General features: G+C 56.7%; 1 protein-coding gene across 5 annotated transcripts in view; it reads left to right on the top strand.

Moving 5' to 3' along the window:
* PTPRN2 (protein tyrosine phosphatase receptor type N2) overlaps window positions 1-20096 on the top strand; it is a 599207-nt gene that overhangs the window by 505861 nt on the left and 73250 nt on the right. For all 5 annotated transcript variants that reach the window (XM_061415339.1, XM_061415342.1, XM_061415343.1 and 2 more), the window contains one exon: window positions 4737-4931. In XM_061415339.1, the coding sequence (XP_061271323.1) occupies window positions 4737-4931 (195 nt within the window). The remainder of the gene's footprint in view (window positions 1-4736; window positions 4932-20096) is intronic.

Raw genomic sequence — 20096 nt, 5'->3', positions numbered from 1 at the left:
ACTGGGACCTTGCCACAAGACCGTACACCTGGGCAGTGAAAATCCACCCAGTCAGTCTCCTTGCCAGACCATTACTAGGGCAGGTATGTTCTAAAAAGTTCATTTTTCCTTTGAAAATTTTAATTTTCAAGCATTGCTCAGAGCATGGACAAAATATAGAATTTCTATTATTAACTTACAAGCTGTAATCAACATAAAGGACTAACTTAAAAGGCTGCACAGTGACCCCCGGGATTTCCGCATCTTTCTATGACCGTCTGCCTCTCTGGGTTCACCCAGAGCATCCTGTGACCGTGTAGGGGGTGACGTGGCCGCCGGTCGGGGAGGTGGCCGCAGTGACCGTGAGGGACTCTGCCCGGTACTGGGTGGAAGGAGCCAGGACCGAAGGTTCACTCGAGCCCTTTCGTCAAACACAGGGACCTGCGTGTCCCCTCCAGGGGGGTGTGCTCATCGTCAGACTGGGGCGGGTCAGACTGAACCACTGTGGGGTGAGCCCTGTTTTTTGGCTGTGGACGGACCGGTCTGGCGCTCTTGGGTTAGGTCAGGAGCTGCGGCGGGGGTGGGACTCGCCTGCTTGCGGGCACGGCATGGCACTCAGCTCTGTGGTCCTGCAGCAAGCACAGACAAGCCCCACAGCTTCTGACAGTGCCACGGCCTACTAATCCGAGCCAGACGCAGCTCGTCCCCATGTCTCGGGTCCAGAGGGCAAGGTTGGGACCCCAGCCTCGAGGACTGCAGCAGGCAAACCCCCGGGGAGCCGAGCTGCAGGTTGGGGGGACCAGGGAGCGCGGCTCTGACCCTCGCTGCCACAGCCACGCAGGTGCAGAGACCACACTTGTTGCTTCCGGACCCAGGTCCCCAGGGGGGGCCAAGCGAGGGTGTGTGGTGGGAGCCCGGCATTGCTCCCCAAGGGGTGACACGGAGGTCCTGGCCCCCTGCTCCCCCACCTGCAGCCACCCTCCTGGGGCGTTCTTCCAGCCACGTGGGCCTCCTGCCCTCTTGCCCTCACTGCCCACCTCCTGGCCTCCACATCAGCCTTCGTCCGCCCATGGGGCTCCCGTCCTGACCCCTCGAGGCCCCAGCGTCCAGTGTCGGGTGGGAGCCTTGCTGAGAAAGTTCGTGACGACACTGATGGTCACCTGGGAGCTCAGGCCTGTTCCTGAACGCTGCACCTGAGCCTGGTCTCCCACGCGGGCCTCCAGAGGGCTTTGCCTGTGTCCCCATTTCAGAGTAGGAGGTGGGGGCACAGAGAGGCTCGCCGGTTTGCTCAAGGTCACACAGCCGACAACTGCCATCCCCAGGACTCAGCGTCAGCATCGCACTCCGGATGTGAGTGGATGGACGCTTCCAGGAGCCAGGAGAGAATCAGTGTGGGGCATGCTGCTGTTCCCATCGCAGCCTCTGGAGCAGCAGGTGCAGGGCGCTGGGCTCCAGGGGGCCTGCGTTCAGCCAGGGCGGCCTGGTGTGCTGTCCAGAGGGGTGGCTTTGCGGAGGCAGGGCTGCCCAGTGTCTGCTCAGGGCCCTCGGAACTCACCTCTGCTGGTGACTTGCGGGAGCTGGGGCGAGGCGGCTGCTGGGGCCCGGGCGTATCACCTCCCCCCGGCCCATCCATTGGCGCCAGGCCGGGCCCTCCCAGGCCCCCAGGAGCAGTGGCTCCAGCCCCCGGGTGTCTCATCTCTGCTTGACCCTCCCCTGGTTCCACCGTCTCTCAGCTCATCCCGCCTCATCATTTATCATGTAGAGGCTGGACTGTGGTCAGTTTGAGGTCAAGCGTCCCCCCCTTAGCGGCTGCACCCACTTTTATATGCAGGTGAAAGAGGCCTGACCCTGCGTGGGCCCCCCCGGCAGTGGGCCTGCGCGGCCCGGAGCCCCGCTCTGGGCAGGCAAGGGGCCTCCTCTGCAGCCTGGGGCCCCTGTGGTCAGTGTTGGTGCTCTTGGATGCGGGGCTGACAGCTTCTCTTGGATTGTTGCTGCAGCTTTTATTTAAAACACAGAGACCCACAAGGAGAATCCACTCTCAGTAGCGGTCTGGAGAATGCTGGGCCTGAGTTGCAGGGCCAGTCCTGGGGGGCCACGGGCACCTGTGTGGGCTGGGCCGGCTCTCCAAGTCGGTCCTAATCACCAGTGACTCATGAGGAGGCCGTGGGGTGATCTGGGGCACCCCCACCTCTAAAACTCCTGCTTCCAGAAAAGTGTCTCTAACTCACCAGGCCACCGAGAGCTGATCTGGTTTAGAGAACGGTTCTGTCTTAATTGCACCAACACCCACTCCCGCGCTGGTCAGTGAGGGACCCCCTCCACTCCCACACTGGTCAGTGAGGGACCCCCTCCACTCCCGCACTGGTCAGTGAGGGGAGCCCCTCCACTCCCGTACTGGTCAGTGAGGGGAGCCCCTCCACTCCCGTACTGGTCAGTGAGGGGAGCCCCCCACTCCCGCACTGGTCGGTGATGGAGCCCCTCCACTCCTGCACTGGTCAATGAGGGACCCCCTCCACTCCCGCACTGGTCAGTGAGGGGAGCCCCCCACTCCCGCACTGGTCAGTGACAGGAATGGTGACAGGGTCTGTGATGGACCTCACTCGGGGCCTCGCTGGCGTTCCGCATACTGGAACCCTTGAGTCTTCTGCGCTCTCCGGTTCCTTCCGTCTCAGGGTGAAAGCACTCAGGTCGAGCCCTGAATGCCTCGCCCGAGGTCACACAGGGAGTCTGGCCAGGCAGGGGCCCCGCCAGGGCGCGCCCTCTCCATGGGGACCGAGGAAGGATGGAACCCGGGGTGCCCGTCGCCCTTCATCCCAGCACCTCCAGGGCAGACAGCAGCTGCCCTGATGTTCTACTGTTCGGGGGGTGAACTGCCAGCTTCTCAGATCCTCTTCCCCAGAGGAGCCATTCTTGGAGGGCATTTTCTGTTCTTCTGGGTGAATGACATGAAACCTTGCAAGTTACTGCAGAAAGTTCTCGGTGTGCTTTTCTCAAAGTCAGGTGACATCCTGGGTGCCTAAGTGGGAAGCGGTGGGAGGTGGACTTGGCCCTGGAGGCATGTGCCTCCGTATCGGCACAGTCGCCTGCCGTGCGGCTTCCTGGTGGCCCGGTGGTGAAGAGCCCGCCTGTGGTGCAGGAGACGCAGCAGATGCGGGTTCGATCCCTGAGTCGGGACGATGCCCTGGAGGAGGGCGTGGCAACCCACTCCGGCATTGGTGCCTGGAGACTCCCACGGACAGAGGAGCCCTGGCCAGCAGTCCATAGGTGGCCTGTGGACGCGACTGAGCACACCCGCTGTGTTGGGCTCCTTGTTGCTTCTAAGATTCTGTGAAGCCGAGGGGGGAGTCTCAAGCAGACTGGTTGTCTGGGAGCCATGGGTAACTCCTGAGCCCTGGGGGAGAGAGGCAGGGCCCCCCTCACCACCGCCCTTCCTTCCCTTTGGTCTCTTGCGCTGGCTTCTGCAGTGCCCACCCCGCCCCCTGCAGATGCTCGGACAGGGCTGGGGGCTCTCGGCCAGGTGGCCCCCCTCACAGCGCACCTGAGCCATCCTCTGACCCGGGGAAGGGTCAGCACAGTGTCCCCGGGGAGAGCGAGCCCTCAGCGGCCTCAGGACGAGCTTTAGTCCCAGAAACAGGCGGCCGGGTGAGAGGACACAGAGCGGAGACCTCCTTGCCCGCAGGACCTTGAGGCCAGGACAGCAGCCGGGTGTGCGGGGTGCGGCCCCCGAGGGCACCAGGGAAGAGGAGGAGCCTCGGGTCTCCACACCGCCTCTTTGTCCCGAGCAGTCTTCAACTCGTGGGCCAAGATTCTCTTGTAGACTTTCTCTCCACATCCTTCTGCTGGACGGCTCTGCTGACAGCGTTCGCTGGGCAGGGCTGGGAGTCACCACAGCGTGACTGATGGGATCCCCCCAAAGGCACTTCTGTGGGTCAGAAGGGGGGAGCGTCCAGCCAGATCTCCTGGGGGCCAGGTGACCACTGAGCCCTGAGTCTGGCGGCCGCGGGCACAGCCGGGCCTCCCCCGCCAGGCTGGTCACACACCCCTGTGCCGGGGCCCTGAGGCCCCGCGGTGACCCAGCCAAGCTCCGTCAGCCCCAGGGAGCTTGTCCGGCAGGCCCGTCCCTGTCCACCCTGCACGGTCCCCCGTGTGCGCTTCTGCTGATTCTCTCCTGCGCGGCCTCACCGCTGCAAGCGAGGCTTTGGGAACAAGAAGAACCAAAAAGAGGGTTTTTTCCTAATGCTGTGACGAAAGTACAAGTGTCTGTATTTCAGTATAACCCCTGCCCCCACCAGAGCCCACATTCTGAGGAGGGAGGAGGCGCTTGAAGTCTGTCCACACAGCACCCGGGCCAGGGCGGCCATGGTGGGCCTGGCAGCCCCGCCTGAGCCTGTGCGCGTCTGTGTGCGTGTCTCTGTGTGTCTTTGCGTGTGTGTGTGTGACTGTGTGTGTCTGTGTGTGCGTGTCTGTGTGTGTCTTTGCGTGTGTGTGTCTGTGTGTGTGACTCTGTGTGTGTGTCTGTGTGTGTGTGTGTGCGTGTCTCTGTGTGTCTATGCATGTGTGTGTCTGTGTGTGTGACTCTGTGTGTCTGTGTGTCTGTGTGTGTGACTGTGTCTGTGTCCGTATGCCTGTCTCTGGAGCATGTCTACCCTTGTGTTTGTCTGTGCGCATATCTGTAGGGTGCGCATGGTCTCGGGTGAGCCCTGTCCCGCGGCCCCGGGACTCAGGTGGGAGGCTCTGACCGGCCCGCTGTCTTGCAGGAGCTGTGCCGTCAGCGCATGGCGGTGCGCACGACCGAGCGCCCCGAGGCCGCGCACACGTCCCGCGTCAGCAGTGTGTCCTCCCAGTTCAGCGATGGGCCCATGCCCAGCCCCTCCGCGCGGAGCAGCACCTCGTCCTGGTCAGAGGAGCCCGTGCAGCCCAACATGGACATCTCCACCGGCCACATGGTCCTGGTAAGGCCCCGGGCCCTGCCACGCAGAGTGGCCGGGAGAGGCTGGGGGGGCGGTCCCTGACTGCCCAGCCTGCGCCCCGCCCACCGGGGGAGCGGCTGGGAGGGTCGGGGTGGGGTAACTGCCCAGCCTGCGCCCCGCCCACCAGGGGAGCGGCTGGGAGAGGTGGGGTTGGTGGGGGAGGGTCCCCAACTGCCCAGCACACTAGCGAGGCAGTAAGGGGAGGGCACCCTGATATCCAGCCTTCCCCCGAGGCCTCCCCAAGGGAGGGTTGTCCCCACTCTACACAGAACACTGGCCCCAGTGAACAGCTGTGGGGTTTGCCCTGGGAACGCGCACAGGTGAGCGCCAACTCAATGTACACAGTTGAGTGCCGACTGTGTGCGAGGCTTTCTGAGCAGCAGCGTCTCGGTGAATAAATGTCCCCCCCACCCCATGCTGCTTCTTGTGGGAAGGGTCAGCTGCCCGCTCAGCACAGAAGCCTCCCCATAGGAAGCCCCCCGCCCTTCCAGCAGGTGGTACTTGGTGCATAATTGCCGTCCAGGTTTTATAAGAGGCGCGCGTTCATAACTCAGCCCCTTGCACCGTGTGGACAGGTCCTGACAGCCGTGGTCCCCACCCTCTCCCTGGTCAGGACCGTCTCTCTGGCCACAGTCCCTCCTGCTGGGGGTGGGCTGCAGGTGACCCTGGGCAGAGCCTGGGCTGCTGCCCCCAGAGCAGCTGGGCCCTGGTGATCGGGGAGGAGTGTCCACCATACTTAGGGTCCAGAGACCCGCCCTGGGGTGGGTCCCAATGCCGCCCTTGTGTTAAACGTTTGCTCTTCGTGGGGACTTTCCTAGGTGTTTATCTGCTAACAGCATGCGTGCTAGGGTGCAGCCACAGGAAGCCAGTGTCTGGGTTCCCCCGGCAGGAGACCAGCACAGACGGGTGGCTTAGCAGACGCTCAAGTCCCTCGGTCTGGAAGCGGGGGCTGAGACAAGGCCGGCAGATGTGGGGTTCGGTGGGAGTGTGTGTCCTGGCTCTCAGATGGCAGCCTCTCGGCGTGTCCTCTGTGGGGAGGGGGCAGGGAGCTCTGGGGTCTCGTGTAGGCCCTGATCTCGGCACGAGGGCCCCACCTCTGCCCTCGTCACCTTGGCGGCCAGGATTCCAGGGAATGTGGGAGACACAGACGTTCGCCCCAGAGCAGCTGGGAGACCACGTGTTCGCTAAAGAGCTTCGGTGGGCAGCTGGAGGTGAGGCCTCGGGTCACCCACGGTGACCTCGGTGGGCAGAGGCCTTACTACCGGATGTGCGAGTCCCAGGGCAGGAGATACAGGTGCCTCACAGACTGACGGACACATCTGAGACCACAGGACAGGAGGAAGCCGAAGTCCAGGAGCTCAGCTCTGCTCCCGCCCCTGCAGGCGGAGGGCCCAGGGCTCAGGCCGCATGACGCTCCCAGGGCTCCGCGTGGACGTGGGGGCATCCTGAGTCCCGGGTCTGCAGTTTCCTGGGGAGACAGCTCACCCTCGGGTCTCAGATGTGCTGCCCTGCTGCGCCCACAGCCAGCAACCCAGGAAGAGCCTCTCCTGTGGATTGTGGCTCAATCGCTCAGTCGTCTCTGACTCTGTGACCCCGCAGACTGCACCCCCAGGCAAGGATACTGGAGTGGGTTGCCATTCGCTTCTCAAGGGGATCTTCCCCACCCAGGGATTGAACCCAGGTCACCTGCATTGCAGGCGGATTCTTTACAGACCGAGTCACCAGGGAACTTCTCTGTGGATAAGTAACTGTGGTCATATTACTTTAGAGCTGATTTTTTTAGAGAACACATCCCTTTTAGAAAAGGAAAGGTATCCAAAAGTTCAGATTTCTGATGAGATTCCGTGCTGGGGCCAACACGTCGGCGAGGGCCATTTATCTGGCAGGTTCCCTCCGGGAGACGTGTGTTGAGAGTCTTTGTCGTGGATGTTTCCATATTTCCAGACCTTCAAGTTGCAACCTGATGTATCTCACCTCCAAACGGGAGGTGAGAGTATTATGTTTTCCATAGGAAATTGTGTGTCTCGGTTCCCGTGTGTGACGGCAGATGTGAGAGGGAGCCTGGTGGTAGTCTCTGGGTGAGTCCCGACCCACAGAGCTGACCCACCATCCCCCAGCCGCCCGCAGCCCCGCTAACATGGGGCAAGCCCCCGCAACGGCAGCGACCCCCACCCACCACCATCCCACACAGACACCTGCATGCCCTGGGCCGGCCCGTGGACTCAAAGCTCCCTCTCATTAACCGACTTCGTCTGAACGGGGGTCACCAGCTGCTCTTCCCGACTCGGAGTGGGGAGCAAACCCCATGGAGACAGGCCAAGGGGGCCACGAGGACCCCACTGGGCACGGCCCGAGCCGCCGTCCCCTGACCCGGGCACAGAGGGGCCTCTCAGCCCGCCGTGGTCGTCATCCCCTGCACGGGGCGCCAAGACGAGGAGACGGGCAGAAGCGAGTCCCCGCGGCCTTTTACACCGTCTCACCACAACGGCAGGTGGTGTGGCTCGTCTCTTAGGCTCAGGAACCGCGGCCTTTCTCACGGGGCCACCTCCCTGGGCCGGGCGGTCTTGTCAGTGGTACATGGACGCTGGGCCCGCGTCTGCATGGGCTGCGGAGCACCTAGACCTCGGGACCTGACCCCCGACCTGCTGACCCATCAAGGCCGCCGGGACACAGGCGTGCGATGCCTGGGCCTCCCGGCCCTCCGTCAGGACCGCTCCCGGCATCAGACAGCCGGCCCCCCGGAACACTCACGACAGTGCCGGGGCCACGGGTGCCCAAGTCCAAGCAGACCCCAGGAGCCAACCGGGAACCTGCTGGGAGGCGCCCTCACCCCCAAGGTGCAGGACGGAACGTGCCCCTTGGCAGAGCCTGGAGCCTCTGAGGGACTGAGGAGCAGACCGCTGCTGAGCCAGGCCACTGTAGCCGGAGGGCGGCAAGGGGCCAACCTTGGGGGAGCCCTCGGCCCTGAGCGCCCTCGCCCCACACCCCGGCCACCCCATCCACGCGGCGTGTCGTCGGGTTCTGCGCTGAGGCCCCACGCTGGGAGCTGCCGTACAGAGCTCTCGACACACCAGTCCTCCTGGGGGTGAGAAGGAGCCGGCAGCCCTCCCCCCAGAGGAGGCAGGTGGCCCCGCGAGGCCTTCGCGGGAGAAGTGCACACAGTCACAGGCTGCGGCACTGACGAAGAAGTCACTGACGGCAGCCCACCCGACCAGGGCCACCTCCCGCCACGGGGTCCGGCACAGCCTCGGGGCTGCCGAGCCCGGGGCTAGACTGCAGACGGACGTCCTGCTGGCGGCGAGGGCTCCAGGCCCCCACAACTGGCAGAAGCGAGGAAGCATGGCCGTATCCCGGCCCCGAGTCCCTGATGAACCCTCTGACCTCTGCTTTCTCATCCGCAACACAGGCTCAGTGGTAGCACCCCGCGAGTTCCCCGTGAGGGCTAACCCAGGGAGGGTGAGATGCCGGGCCTGTGGACCTGCAGCTGCGACGAGTAAACCGGGAAGCGTTGGGGCCAAAATGAGAATAATTTTCCTCCGACGAAGCTGAGGAGCAAGGGCCTGCCCTGCGGGGAGACGTCCGGACGCCGCAGCCCTGGGTGCACGTAGCGGTGCTTCGGGGGGGGTTGCGAGCCCAGGAGGGGGGCCACGAGGCGGGGCCTGACCACGCAGCACACAGGCCTGGGGCGAGGTGGGGGCCCCAGCGTCACCACGAGGGGAGATGGGGCGGTGAACCAGGCTGGCTTCTGAAGACGCATTTCCAAGGCAACGTGACCAGGTCTGATGCAGCTCAGGACAGCGCTCCGGAGACGGAGGCCTCGGGTCAGGGACTGCATGGAGCTGCGGTCAGCATCATCGTTTACACCCGTGACGGGCACGGCTTCTTCAGACCCCCATCCACCCTTTGGAAAGCTCAAGGGTCACCTTTGAATTTACCTTTTCAAAAGGCCTGTTTCTAGACCACGCTCGTCTTCAGAGGCCGACCGTCAGGTCTCTGGGCCTGGAGGCTGGAAGCCCGAGGTCGGGGTGTGGGAAGATTTCATTTGCCTGGGCCTCTCTCTGCCACCTGGACGTGGTCTTCCCCCGCGTCCTCACGCGGCCGTCCCTCTGTGTGCGTGACCTCATCTCTTCTTACAAGGACCCCAGTCAGGGTGGCCCACGGCCCACCCACCACTTGATCACCTCTTTCGAGGCTCCACCTCCAGGCAAACTCGCACCCGAGGTCTTGGGGGCCGAACTTCCTCCTATGGGTTTGGGGGACACAGTTAGCATGTGACGGGGCCTGAGGCCTGAACCGCGTGCGTCTGCTGCTCATGTGAAGGCAGGGAGAGGCCTGACTCCTTTCTGCCCGAGCCCTCCACCACACACTGTGCGGGAGGTGACGGCTCACACCGCTGGGGGGCGGCCAGCTCCCCAGGCTCCGGGGCGTCTGCTCTGCAGCCCCCACCTACGGCGAGTGGGCTGGAGGGGAGGCTGCTGGACGCAGGCTGTCTCCTCCCCCTCTGGGCGCAGCGACCCCACCCCTCCCCCTCTGGGTGTGGTGACCCCCACGTCCCTGGTGCAGTGACCCCCGAGTGCAGTGACCCCACCCCTCCCCCTCTGGGCACAGTGACCCCCACCCCTCCCCACTCTGGGTGCAGTGACCCCACCCCTCCCCCTCTGGGCACAGTGACCCCCACCCCTCCCCACTCTGGGTGCAGTGACCCCCATACCCTCCTCCTCTGGGAGAAGGCGCGTCTCCAGGAGGGTGCTCAGGAAAGGAAGGTGTTAGCACAGGAAGCAACAGCACATGGCAGGAACCGTGTAGGGGCCGTCAGCTTCTCACCAGGAGCTGGGGTGGGGACCACTGCTCAGCGGGGAATAGAAGGTGGGGAGGCAGAGCAACATTCAGACCCACGGGCCTGGCCCTGGGCTTCTGCAGAGCCGACCCGGGGCCCCTGCTGACCGTGCCGCCCACGCGGCCGGCTCTCCGCATGGGGCTGCTCTGGAGCTTCAAGGTCAGTGCCTTTTATTTTGGCCCCGCCTTGAAGCATGCGGAACCTTAGTTCCCCAAGCAGGAAGTGCAGCTGCACCCCTGCGCTGGAAGCACTGAGTCTTAGCCACTGGGCCGCCAGGGAGGCCCCGGTGGCGTCGGTGGCTCCTCACCGTTTGGTCCTGAGGGAGTGCCGTCTCCCCTGCCCAGTCCTGGGGGCACAGAACCATCGTTACATTTTTGGTGGGAGGTGTGACCCGTCTTGTGATTATTAAACAGCTGATTTGTCGTTTAAAGTGGTAGGATGAGGCCGGAACGACTTCTTGCTTGTCACACCTTCTTGTTGAGAGTGAGCTGTGTAAGATGGCGTGGGGCCCAGCACTCAGTTAGGGTTTATTGAATTAGATTGAATGTTCAGACACAATCTGTAAGTTTGTGAGTTAACGTTTCCAAGGGGGAAAAATGGAAACTGGTGTCCAGATAGCACTTGGGAAGTGTCCGTTCACACGCACAGACATGAAACACTCCCCGTGTGCCTGACTGCCTTCCTCAGCGAAACCTGACGTGTCGCCCAGAAAACAGGCCACGTTCTTCCAGCCCAAAGGGCTCTTCTGGGGTCTGGCAGATTTAGAAACACTCGGGAAACGGAGTGACCACAGCGTGAGCCCAGGCCCAGGGCGGAACTGTGTAAAATCAGTAGTATATAACGTGTCGTTCTTGTTGAGTCTCCAAGGCGTGTCTGACTCTTTGTGACCCCATGGACTACAGCACACCAGGCTTCCTGTACTTCACTACCTCCTGGAGCTTGCTCAAACCCATGTCGGTGACGCCATCCAACCTTCTCATCCTCTGTCGTCCCCTTCTCCTCCTGCCTTCAGTCTTCCCCAGCATCCATATCTTTTCCAATCAGTCAGCTCTTGGCATCAGGTGGCCAAAGTATCGGAGTTTCAGCTTCAACATCAGTCCTTCCAATGAACACCCAGGACTGATCTCATTTAGGATGGACTGGTTGGATCTCCTTGCAGTCCAAGGGACTCTCAAGAGTCTTCTCCAACACCACAGTTCAAAAGCATCAATTCTTCGGCGCTCAGCCTTCTTCACAGTCCAACTCTCACATCCATACATGACCACTGGAAAAACCATAGCCTTGACTAGACAAACCTTTGTGGGGAAAGAGCTGTCTCTGCTTCTTAATACGCTGTCTAGGCTTGTCATAGCTTCTCTGTATAACATGTAGCTTCTGAAATTGCACTTCACCAGTAGTTCATCAGCGAACACTGTTGCTCATCCTTCCGTCCCTGCCACGTGGCCCAGCTCCAGGGCACAGCACGTGCTCCTGAGTGTCCAAGTGGAGTAGTCAGTCAGTGAGCTGTCCCGAGAAGGTTTCAGTCTGTTTGCGGTGAGGTGGAGGGCGCAGCTGGAGCAGGCTGGATGCAGCCAAGTGCCGGGTCCTTTGCTGGGAGACCCTCTGTCCTGGGGGGCCTGGGCAGGGAGGGGCCGCTGTCCCGGTGGGCAGGAGGCGGCAGGAAAGGTCGCAGCCCCTCAGGGAACCCCAATCCTGCTCCCAGGGTGAGAGTGCTCGGGAGAAGCGGGGCGTTCACACAGCCTTGAACGGCCGTGACCCTGGCCAGAGTGAGGGGCTGCACTCCGTCCGCATGTGGCCCCTGCGGCTCCCTGAGCAGAGAGGGTCCAGCTCTCCCTTTGCTCCGTTGAGCGCATCTGCCGGAGGTGAAGGCGTGACCCACAAGCCGGACCCCAGGGGTCACGACCTCTGTCCTCTCACGGTTTCTGTTCCGGAGTCAGAGGGGAGAGGCGCTGACGAAAGGTGGTCCCAAACCCAAAGGCTGCCTCCCAGGGCGGCCCCTGGGGCCTCTCAAGACCGTCGGCTTGGTCTCCCCAGCCGAGGAACAGGGCGGCTCACGAAGCCCCGTGAGGGTGCCCGAGCCGCCTGTGCAGGGCTGCCCAGGACTCCTTGTGCCAGAGGTGTGGGGCGGGCCGCCGGCGTGCCGCGGCGTCGCCCCCTCGCTTCCTCTGCGAGGCCTGGCTTCGCCCGAGTCCAGCTGACTGCCCCCCACAGGCTCGGCCGTTGTAATTTAATTATTATCCGGGTGATTTTACCAAGCACATCTCTGCCCCCGCCCAGATAACCTCAGGGACGCTGACGCTGACCCTGGTCTCTCCCTCTGAGACAAGTTTTGTCATTTTCCAGTATTTTAGTTTCACTGTATGTTTATGCCCTTAAATTAACCATTTCTTAGTTACTGATTTTCATACTCAGCCCTTATTCAGGTTGACTCATTTTCTTCCACATCAGCATCACTTTTCTCAGTTCTTTGGGGTACAATTTCCTCTTGTCCTAAAACATATTCTTCTTGCGGTCCTTTAGTAGGAAAGTCTTCCCTTTCTTGTCTGAAAATGTCTTTAATTAGTCCTCACACTTGCATGATAGATTAGACGAGGGTCAGATTCTAGCCACTTTTAAGCCTTGTTTTCTTGCCCTGGAGGCTGTTGACAGGCTGTTGTTCGTGCGGAGGCTGTACCTTCGTGAGTATCGGACTTTCTTCCTGAAGTCCGCAGCTCCGTCGTTAAGGAACTTCCCTGTGCCGTCTTCGTGGGGACCTAGTTCACGATATATTTTTCTTTGCTCCAGACTTACTACGATTCCTGAAGTCAGAATTCCTATCTTCCGCCAATTCTAGAAGGTGGAGCGCCATTCACAGCTCCCCTCTGACTGTAGGCTGTCACTCTCCCTGTGCATATTCCCTGTCGGCCCCTCTGCCCTGCATTCCGGGGCGTGTCCCCAGCCCTGCTGCCCAGCGTGCCTCGCCTCCCTTTAGCAGCGTCTGGTCCACCACATGACGTGTGCTCTGTGTCTGGTCTCCAGGAGTGCATTTTTCGTTTGCAGTTGTTCTGCTACTCTTTCCAAGTCTGCCTGCTGCGTTCTACTTGTCTTAAATTGTTGAACCTCCTCTGACAGTTATAAACATAGCGTTTGACTGTTTCCATGTAATAGTGATATTTCTATTATCTAGGTTCCTATGGGCTGAAACTCACACTTGGGTAGGTTTGCCATCTGTTGGATTCTGGAATTTCAGGTTATAAGCTCCTCATCAGTGGGGCTTTATCTCTCAGAATTTTGTGTAGGCCATGCTGACAGTGTTGACCCCAAAGGAGAGGTTTTGAGACGGATATTCCTGCCACTCCTGGCTTTCATGAAGCCACGACCATCTTTACATCAGCTCCCCACCCAGAGATTCCCAGGTGACGTACGTATCGTGAGTTTGACCCTCAACCCTAGATGAGGCCCCAGGTCTGAATGTTTTCCCATTTTGAGTCTGTAGGAGACAGGTAAGCTCCTCGTGGAGCTTATGCTTTCGGCAAATGCTTTCACTGGCGTGTGGTCTCTGGGCGTCCTGGTTTGGGGAGGAGGTGTCTCACACCCAGCACCCTGCCTCCTACATGTCTGGTTGCCCACAGTCTCGTGTGGACAGTGGAAGCCCAGCACCCGGGACTTCCCTTTGTGTTGTGACAGGCAGGCCGTGCCGTCCACCCAGCATCTCCAGGTTCTCACAGAGGAAGCCTTGCCGGTTACTTGTTCTCGTCTCCAGGAACACGAGACTCATTGCAGGTTAAATGCAGTGTGGATGGCCACTGCCAGTTGATTTCACGTCACCTTCAGAATCACATCTAAGGCCCAGCTTCACGTTCTGCATAATAAATGAGACACCTCAAGGTGCTCCCGTATTCTGAGAGTGACCAGCCACCTCATCCAGGCCAGTTCCCACACCTCCCTTTTGTACATGGGCAAAGGGGTCATGAGTCCCAAAGAAGGGCAAGGCCGAAGAATGCTCAAGCTACCGCACAGTTGCACTCACCTCACACACTAGCAAAGTAACGCTCAAAATTCTCCAAGCCAGGCTTCGACAATACGTGAACTGTGAACTTCCAGATGTTCAAGCTGCATTTAGAAAAGGCAGAGGAACCAGAGATCAAATTGCCAACATCCACTGGATCATAGAAAAAACAACAGAATTCCAGAAAAACATCTCCTTCTGTTTTATTGACTATGCCAAAGCCTTTGACTATGTGGATCACAAAAAACTGTGGAAAATTCTTCAAGAGATGAGAATACCAGACCACCTGACCTGCTTCCTGAGAAATATGTATGCAGGTCAAGAAGCAACAGTTAGAACCAGACATGGAACAACAGACTGATTACAAATTGGGAAAAGAATACGTCAAAGCTGTATATTGTCACCCTGCTTATTTAACTTATACGCAGTGTGAAATGCCAGGCTGGATGATGCACAAGCTGGAATCAAGATTGCCATGAGGAATATCAATAACCTCAGATACACAGATGACACCACCCTAATGGCAGAAAGTGAAGAGGAACTGAAGAGCCTCTTGATGAAGGTGAAAGAGAAGAGTGAAAAAGCTGGCTTAAAACTCAATATTCAGAAAACGAAGATCATGGCATCTGGTCCCATCACTTCATGGCAAATAGATGGGGAAACAGTGGAAACAGTGAGAGACTTAATTTTGGGGGGCTCCAAAATCACTGCAGATGGTGACTGCAGCCATGAAGTTAAAAGACACTTGCTCCTTGGAAGAAAAGCTATGACCAACCTAGACAGCATTTTAAAAAGCAAAGACATTACTTTGCCGACAAAGGTCCGTCTAGTCAAAGGTATGGTTTTTCCAGTGGTCATGTATGGATGTGAGAGTTGGACTACAAAGAAAGCTGAGTGCCGAAGAATTGATGCTTTTGAACTGTGGCGTTGGAGAAGACTCTTGAGAGTTCCTTGGACTGCAAGGAGATCCAGCCAGTCCATCCTAAAGGAAATCAGGAAATTCATTGGAAGGACCAATGCTGAAGCTGAAACTCCAATAATTTGGCCACCTGATGCAAAGAACTGACTCCTTGGAAAAGACCCTGATGCTGGGAAAGACAGAAGGCAGGAGGAGAAGGGGACGACAGAGGATGGCATCACTGACGCGATGGACATGAGTTTGAGCAAGCTCCTGGAGTTGGTGATGGACAGGGAGGCCTGGCGTGCTGCAGTCCACGGGGTCGCAAAGAGTCAGACACAACTGAGGGACTGCACTGAAAAGGGTCACCTCGCCTCAGGAAGTGCCTGCACAGCTGTGTGCAGCATAGGCTGTCTGTGGACGCGCGTGGACAGGCACCTTGGTCAGCAGCAGCTGGGCAGGTGAGTGGACCCTGGATGCGCACGTCTGGTGGCCACGGGGAATGCCAGTGACGTGTGTGTTGCCGTGACAGTCGAGGCAGCTGTTGGGAGGGGCGCTGCTGGTTCCCAGTTGGGTTGTGCTGGAGGAGCAGGAAGACTGACATCTGATAATCCTCCGCTTCACCCATCAAACCTTGAGAGCGCGTGGGCGTGTCATTGGGGCAGCTCACGGTATGATTGGCAGCTGAACTGAGGAGAGATGAAAAGTGCGTTTGGTAGTCTTATCTCCAACTTTTCACCCTAAAAAGTGAAAATAATGTCTGATAGATCAACTCTCTTCTCTCTTCCACCTTGAACTCCCCATTTGAAAGCAACTGAACAAAGAACGCTTGTCAACCAACTCCTGGTTATTGTGCTGACGATTAAAGCCTCATCTTTCCCTCTTTCTTCGCTGTATTTTAGCGGCTTCGCTGCTGGTTGGAAGGTCTTGGGGAGGACAGGAGACCGACGTCTGGGCTTCATACCCTCTCGGCAAGTTTGGTTGGGGAGAAGATGCGGGTAAATGCGTGTGTCTTATATTAGCTTTTTCTGTCTTGGTGTCACTTCTGTTCCCCGCTCTCATATTATTGCCGACGAGCGTGTGGCCTGTTGGCTTCAGAAAATTAAAATCCAGACATCGTACTTCCAAATAGACTTTTAGATTGTCTGCAAATATCCCCTAATACTATTCTATAGAGTCCAGCCTTTCCCGTCTGGATATGGGAGAGGAAATTCATGTGTATGTTGCTCTCCTAGCTAACCTTTACTGCACCCACTGGAATTCTTTCTTCCTAAAAACTCCATCAGAAAATTGTAATGAGTACATCACTGGTACAGAACAGAAAAGACTGCTGCTAAGAAAAGCCCTGCTGCTTGGCGATGCGCGAGATGCTGTCTCTGTGTTGCTAGGCAACCACCCCCCACCTTCCTCTTCCTGAGAGGTTTCCCTGTTAAGCGGTTGCCGTCATCTTTCGAGTGAAAATTGCCTCCTCTCAGCTTTTTCATGTCAGCTAGGTGATGGTGAAGGTGTTGGGTCTCAGAATCTGCTCTTACCATTGTGATTTGAGATTGGCCACTTGAATTTTATAGGTGACCATCTGGTTGGGGAGGTGTGGGTGGATGGCCCTTTAAACATATGGACCTGCTGGTACCCACACAGAAACGTTACTCGCAACTGCTTTTCACGACGATCTTGAGGCAGCACTGCCTGAGTCGCCGAATGACAGTGAAAATGCAGTGATTTCTTCATCGCTCACCTTCTTGTCTGACGTCACCCATCAGGCCCCCCACCCCATGCTAGAGATGGCAGGGATGTTCTTTGGGAGAATGTTGTCTCCCAGAATTAGTTTCTTCATTGGAAGATGTTTGAGAGTTTGTTATCTTAAAACTGCATTGTCATGATTCTTTTTTTTCCTCTTATTGCCTATCAGCTCTGGAATCCAAGGTTGGTTTCCAACACGTTTTGAACATTAATGGAATTTCTGAATAACTCATGGTTGAAAGTATTTTTCATATATCAAAAAGACATGATTGAGGCTGGAATCAAATGCTTATTATCTCATTTAATAAAGACTTAATCTATATTAATAAAAATTTGTTTAAAACTAATATTTGCAGATGCTTTCTTTCCTATTGTCCAAGTAATTTATAAAAAGCGGACAGAGAGGTAGCTACAGCTGGACAGTTTACTTTTCTCGTTAAACTGTTCTGCTCTCTCTTCCCCATCAAAGCCTCAGACATTAACTGTCTGTAAGGGTTACCATTGGCTTCTGCACTAAACCATCTATAGACAAACTCCAACTATCCAAGGAATGAGAGGATTTAATGATTGTTAAAAACGGGGGTTTGCAGTGGATGAGAAACGACTTAGGAGAGTTTAATCTATTCAGAATGATTGGGGCTTCTGCATCTTTCTTGCAGTTTCTCCTAGTTTTCCAGGGCTTTCCATTTATCTATGAAGATGAGTGTATTGTTGGTAGAAATAAGACAGCTTAATAGTAATTTTTTGTTTGATAAACAGCTGTTTCAGGCATTTAAAATGCCATGGGTAGACATCTTAAGCTTTTAAAAGGCAGAAATTAGTAGAAATATAATAAACTTGAATTAATTTTTCTTTAGACTTGTGTTAATGGAAGTAGCTGCAGCCTGGGAGACTGATGTTTAAAATCACCACATTGTCAATTGTGAGGTCTTTTTTTTTTTTTTTTACTGTCTGTAGACCAAAAGTACAAAAAGAAGAGAAGCTTACAAAAGATATTTGGTGAAGGCAGGTGGTCTGGATGAATAATGTTTCTTTCATTAACATATTTCCCTTATTAACTGTATAATTAATTGTACATAGCCAAGGGAAGCTATGGAAATTGCATTTTGAGATGTATCAAAGCCGCCTTATGCTTCAGACTTCCATGCAATTTACCATTAATGAATCCAGAGATGGGAGCCTCCAGTCTATAATTATTACTTACTATTTGAATGACAAGCAAAGAATTTTATCAGCAGAGTTTTAAATGAAAGGGGATTAGCCGCTAATGTTGAAATTGTTCATCTTATGAAAATAATTTTGAAGAAAATGTTTTAGTGGAGAGGTTTGAGGAAAGCATTTGCCATTAAAATAGCCATTTTCCGATAACTCTGTATGAATCTGTCCACGTTTGACAGCAGGGTGCAAATACTTTTGAAAGTGAATGAATATTTTATAAGCTGCAGAGCTGCTCATGCATCCCAGGAATAGATTATGCAATATTCCCAAATATCCCAATGAAGGTGAGAGCGTTGGTAAGCTAGGCAGAGAAAAAAGCAAGGCGGAAAAAAATGAAATTTATGAGAATATTCTGCAAGAAATTAAAATTTGTTTCATAGCATAGAAGTCTGTCCTTCCCTCTGCTGAGTGCTCATTTAAGATAGTCAATATTGTGGAGAACACTGAAAAATGAAGCGCTGAGACCCATTCTTCCCAATGGCTTTCACTGTCGAGGCCGGCACGGCTCAGTGTCTCTCGGGGTGACCCCCGTATCCACCGGGTGGCTCTGGCCTTGGTGCTGAGGCTGCGTCAGAGGCCGTGGAGCTGGGGCCCCTTCTCCAGGTGGGGCTAGGTGGGTGGGTGCACCCCCCTCGTTCATCAAGTGTTTACTGACCACCTAGGCTGTGCTGGGCTCCACACCAGGCACTGGGGTGGTGAGGAGTAGAGTGATCAGCCTGAAAACGCATCTTTCATTTCTCTGCGCCGGTTCCTCCCACTGAATCGATAGCCAGTTTATGGCATCACCTGGTTAGAGCCTGGTGTCCTGCGAACAGGAGAACGGCCACGCTGGGATTTCCCGAAGTGTGGGAAGGTTGATCTGGGGGGTGGGGCGTGGCTTCTAGGGCCTGTGGCAGACCCCACGAGTGTTCTGGGTGCTCGGGGGTGGTCCTGGAGCCCCGCGGGCTGGAGGAGGCAGCTGGGCCCGGGCGCTGGATGGTTCCCTGGGAGCCCTGGACCCCTTCCCACGTGGGCCCCAAAGATGGCGAGCCAGCGAGGACAGCTGGTGCAGATGTGTGCTCTGGGCCTTTCTTAGACGTTCTCGTTTTCTCAAAGCCTGGGATCATCTTGGTTTCACTCAAGTGTATTCGAGTGCACTGGGCCTGTTGGCTACTCCAGGGTGCGCATCTCTTAGAGGAGGCTTTCGTGTCATCTGGGAACCAGTCCACAATCGGCATGCGGACGGAACTCCTGGACCCACGTGACCTGAAGAGCTGAGCAGTACTTCTGTGCCACCAGGAGGATTTGCTCCCTGGGACGGTGGCCAGTCACCACGTGCTTCCTCAGGGCTGTTCTTGTGTTTGGAGATGCACGTGTGCTCACACACCCTTGTGTGCACTTCAGGAGTTGCCTTATTTGTGTAAGTATATCGACGTATCCCATGGACAGAGGAGCCTGGCAGGCCACAGTTCCTAGGAGCACACAGAGCTGGACCTGACTGAAGCAACTTAGCACAGCACAGCACATCCAAGAATACCAAGTTGGTTTAGTTGTTAGGTTGATTTTGCATGTTAAGTTTGGGTTAAGTATTGACTGTTTTCTGTTGGGCAAACTGATATTCCATGAGATGTTGTAGAACAAAGCTAAGATAAAAATTAGTGTCATCAAATATCTGAGGATTTTGTCTGGGTAACAAAGCATAAAGGCTATTAGAAGTGTCAGGGTTGTTGAGCATTCCGATTTCTACCCAGGTGTTTGACTTCAAGTGGATGTAGACCGAAGTTTTGGTTCTGAGACCAGACCTGTCCTCACTGGTTGAGTGAGGGATCCGGGTTTGCAGACATTTGGGAGGGTGAGGAAGAGCAGGCAGGAGAATGAAATGTGCAGAATCTGTATTAACTCGGCCCGAAGCCTCTAGTTAGTTCTGTTAGGGAACCCCCCTAGACCAGCCCCTGAGCCCCTCTCGGAACGCCTGGCTGGTGTCCTCGGTCCTGCCCGGGGCTGGCACGGAACGGGGCATCTTTGTCATCGTGTGCCTCTGCGTGAAGCTCCCGGCTGGCCCTCGCCACTCTCGAATAAGCATCATCTCCCGCTCCCCACCCTCAGCTTTCAAGCTCCCGGCCCTGGCCCCTGGTGCCCCCTCCTGGGCCCCGCCACCCCAGCCTCCTCTCTGGTTCTGGAACCACAGGGCCCATTCCCATCCGGAACGTTCTCCCTCCAGTGACGCCCCGCCGTCCCCGGCAGCCTCGCCTCCCCATCTTTCAGGAGGGACCTGCCTTCCTGGGCTGCTCACCCCCCAGTTGCCTGTTTTAGTCCCCTCACCCCCTGCCGTTGTCTGAAGCTATCTTCTAAATGGTGCTGACCTACTGTGTGTGGTCTTTCTCCAGCTAAAACCCCAGCACCCGAGGACAGAGTCTTTGACCTGCTGGGTCCCCGGAACATACAACACCCCAGCTCCTACGATGCTTTTAATAAAGCTAGTTGAAT

This window comes from Bos javanicus, chromosome 4, assembly GCF_032452875.1.
Source record: "Bos javanicus breed banteng chromosome 4, ARS-OSU_banteng_1.0, whole genome shotgun sequence".
NCBI lineage: Eukaryota > Metazoa > Chordata > Mammalia > Artiodactyla > Bovidae > Bos > Bos javanicus.
Note: the sequence above shows the minus strand (reverse complement) of the source record. Positions and strands in the feature narration are given on the sequence as shown.